Source organism: Triticum dicoccoides, chromosome 3B (assembly GCF_002162155.2).
Source record: "Triticum dicoccoides isolate Atlit2015 ecotype Zavitan chromosome 3B, WEW_v2.0, whole genome shotgun sequence".
In the NCBI taxonomy this organism is placed as follows: domain Eukaryota; kingdom Viridiplantae; phylum Streptophyta; class Magnoliopsida; order Poales; family Poaceae; genus Triticum; species Triticum dicoccoides.
The window spans coordinates 81,763,272-81,767,024 of NC_041385.1; the positions used below are offsets into that span (position 1 = coordinate 81,763,272).

Here is a 3,753-nt window from a genome sequence, read left to right on the forward strand (position 1 = left end):
ACAGCCCTACGCTCTCTACATGGGTAGTTCATTAAGCTACCTTCCTCTACCGCTCAAGCTCGTGATGATTACAAATGAAAGTGGTCTGGTGATGCACTTGGAGCACTGGATGGTTATCATACTGACATGCTTGTTGATGTGGCTGACCAAGGAAGGCATAGGAACCGAAAGCAAGCGATTCGCACTAACATGCTAGGTGTCGTTGATTGGAACAGGCGAATTTGTGTTCGTGTCATTTCAGTTTCCTCACTGATTTGGAATTCCAGATCAATTCAAACGGAGCTCTCCAATGGAGACATCCGAACAAAGCGTAATGGCAAAATCTCCCCGGATGTTTGTCTGCCTCATGTGCTTTGTGCTTCTATGCACCAGCCTTCGAGTCCATGGTATGTTTGTCATATTCATATCTATTTTACCATTCCATATAGATCTTTGAATTGGGTCTTGTTGTACCCATCCATCCATCGGTTTAGGAGTTTTAGTCTGTACTATCAAGTTTGACTTCACCTGTTATACATGATGAACAGGAGGATTGGGCGCCAACATTAGAGCAAGCAGCATCCCAGTACAGCCAGCAAGAAGGGTTCTACCAGCAACATATTTTCCTCAGACAACCGTATCAAGACAGTGCGACCTATGCCACTGCAGCCATGATAACGATACAACTTATTATACAACAATATGCTGCAATGAGATAACTTGCAGTGATCCAGCGGAGCCGAAAGGCACTTGTCTTGTTGACAGAGTCTCATGCGGCTGTGACGAGAAAACATGCAAGTAGTATGTACAAGTGAATGCTTTGTGTGTGTTCTTTTAATAAAAGGAGCATTGGTGCCAAAACGTGGTTGATTCTTCTATGGCCTTGTTCATTGACTCTGCGATCTGAATCTTCTAAGTTGTTTTGGGCGAATTTGGCAAAATTGAAAACGATTGCCAGCTAACCAAGTCATCCATTTCAGAAATTACAGCAGTGATTTTTGTTGTGATTCCTAGAAAACCATACGTACCAGTAAAAAAGAAAGAAAGAAAGAAGGAAAACAAACTGAATTTTTCGCGGTTCCCTTTTTCATGGTTGTATTCTTTGTGTCGGTGATGGTACTTTTCAAATATGCGAGAGCAATGATCAAACGAAGAGGATGCGCTGGAGGCCGATCAGATCAGACGGATTTGGAATTGGGGAGACAGGGCGAGCAAGAAAGAAGAGACGCGGGGGAGATGGGGCAGGGCTGGAACTGGCGGCAACCACTATATCTATCTATGGTTTGAATCCAAGTATAGCTCGAACGCGCTGGGTTTGGGATTGGGATTGGAATTTGGACATTTACTGCGATGACGCTATCTGTCTTTCCAACTTGTTTCAGCAAGAAAACAAGGGCAACAACACTTTATCCTCCATCCCCTAAAAAACTACTCCCTCCGTTCCCAAATATTTGTCTTTCTAGAGATTTCAACAAGTGACTACATACGGAGCAAAATGAGTGAATCTACACTCTAAAATATGTCTATATACATTCATATGTGTTAGTCCATTTGAAATCTCTAAAAAGACAAATATTTAGGAACGGAGGGAGTAGGCATTAAACTTTTCTTCATGTAGCAGATCCACCAAAACTTAATCGTAAAAAAATCACAGTATGCCAGTTCATTCAAACTTAACATTGTGTTTTTTTTACTTGACACTAATGTTTGGAATGCCTATTTTTAAGCTGATATGCAAATTTTCTTTCTGTCAACTGACACTAATTGTAGTTGCACATTTTAAGAGTCCTAGCTCCGTAAACCTAGAAATAAATTTTCTTTACAAAATCGAAATTATAGCAACTCCATTTTCCATCATCTAGAACTCAACTTGGAGCAACATAAGAAAGATGTAGGTGAACTATAAGTTCTCACAACGGGTAATTCTTTTTGTAGGCCCAAAGGTCACAGATCGTCGACAATGAGATTATGCCAATCTTGCATACAAAGGTATTCTAACCTTATAAAGGTCTCCCGATTGGTGCATTCTTGGCCGTTGGACATGTTGGTAGATCACAGATTGTCAGTTAGGGCCTGCTTGCATATATAATCACAAATTATCACATCACAAAATGCAAGACACACACTACTGCATCTCAGCCATTTCAATTTGAAAAAAGTCCACTTTTCAGTCCAATTTCAAACACATTACAACTTCCTCCCCTCTTCATTCAGGAGACCAAGTTGGTACCCATATGCCTGCCAGTGCCCGGGACCGACTTCCGGTCCAAATCCAAGGTGACAACGACTGCGACGAATTTGAAGTGGTAAACACATACGCACAAAAACTAGTACTGCACATCTTGAATGGAATGATTAATTTTCTCCTGCTCCATGTACTCTACAATTGGGGCATTCATCACTTGAACCTAACAAAAAAATCAAGCATCCCTCCCAGGAGCCCTTCCTCCATATGTAATACTCCTGTCTCTGCACTGCCACTGTATGATCTCTTCTCCTTCTGTACTCCTTTTCCACAAAGCAGGTCCATTCAATGTCTTCGTCTATCTATACAGCAACCAGGTAGCAGCCAACCATGTCGTCGAGATCATCGCCGCAGACACCGTCTTCCCAACCCGTGAAGCTCCCGAGTACTGGAACCTATGAGACTGTTCTCTGCAAGCAATATAACAGCATCTCCTGTTATGTAACTCTCCTCTGCATCTGTCCACAAACGAAGAAGGAAACAGAGAGTATATTAAGCTCACTTCTGTAGGCTCGAGAGCGCGCCGCAGAAAATTGTGTTATCCGGAAGAGGAAGCGGAGTCTTGTCGCTGTGGTCTTCCTCTGGGTTCACCACGCTTATGTACAGTTCTTGGCCCATGTACCAGCTGTCCAGGTTCTCCAGGCGCAAATTCCATATCCCTGCATTGTCCAGGAACACGAGCACAGCAGTCCAAGCACCGGGGAATACCTGCATTCTCGTCCAAAAACCTCCCCAATCAATCAACCAAACCCATGCAAAACTAATTCAAGGTAAGGTTCAAAATTTCCTTCCTCGTTGATAGGTTTTCTCAATCACAATGCAGATACTTTCTGTCAGTGCTTGCAGTTCATCACTCTGTAAATTGCTAACTAGGATTTTCTATGCCATAGAAAATTCAAAATTACTGAGCCCAAGGGGATAGGTTGACAATCTTCAGACATAACCATATTTCAAATGTTATAGTACCTCAGCAGCATTTTACTCTATACAAGACACAATTTCTTCAGTCAGGTACATACAAACATCTTTGCTAGTCCTAGTAGACTCACATGATAACTGGTATCTGCCATTTCCTTTAATCTCCCAAGAAATATTACAGGGGCCGTAAGATAATAATTTGGTTATTCTAGCAGGCTTACAAAAAACACAAACATATCTTACCCTCTATGATTTCCCCCACGTTACTACAACTTACTGTGGATTGTCTTGTTAAGCAGATTTGGTATAATTTTTCTTAGGTTTTTCCAGACCATATAATATATAGAAATCCATAAAGAGAACAAAACATGAATTTCAGCACCTGGATTGTTGACCGTGCAACACCATCCCATTTGTTGTAGGTACCTCGACAGTTGTCGGTCCACAATCCATAGTCCATCCTGAAATAAGAACCACCGCCACCCATAAGTAAACAGAGCAGGTCAGGATGAAGAAGAGGAAGTGCAAGGGAATTACCCAACAACAAAGAATGCATATCCATCCAAGTGATAGCTCTGCACGGTCGTGGCGTTGTTTTGGAATATAATCTC

The 3,753-nt window shown here is 41.9% G+C and overlaps 1 protein-coding gene across 1 annotated transcript; it reads right to left on the bottom strand.

The window, feature by feature from the left end:
* Positions 1–2,507: 2,507 nt before the first annotated feature.
* LOC119274871 (monocopper oxidase-like protein SKS1) lies at positions 2,508–2,947 on the bottom strand. The gene is made up of 2 exons (XM_037555613.1): positions 2,727–2,947; positions 2,508–2,634 (listed from the first exon to the last, which is right to left on the bottom strand). The coding sequence occupies exons 1-2, from the start codon at positions 2,936–2,938 to the stop codon at positions 2,523–2,525; spliced, it is 324 nt and encodes a 107-aa protein (XP_037411510.1). The 5' UTR covers positions 2,939–2,947; the 3' UTR covers positions 2,508–2,522.
* Positions 2,948–3,753: the final 806 nt, after the last annotated feature.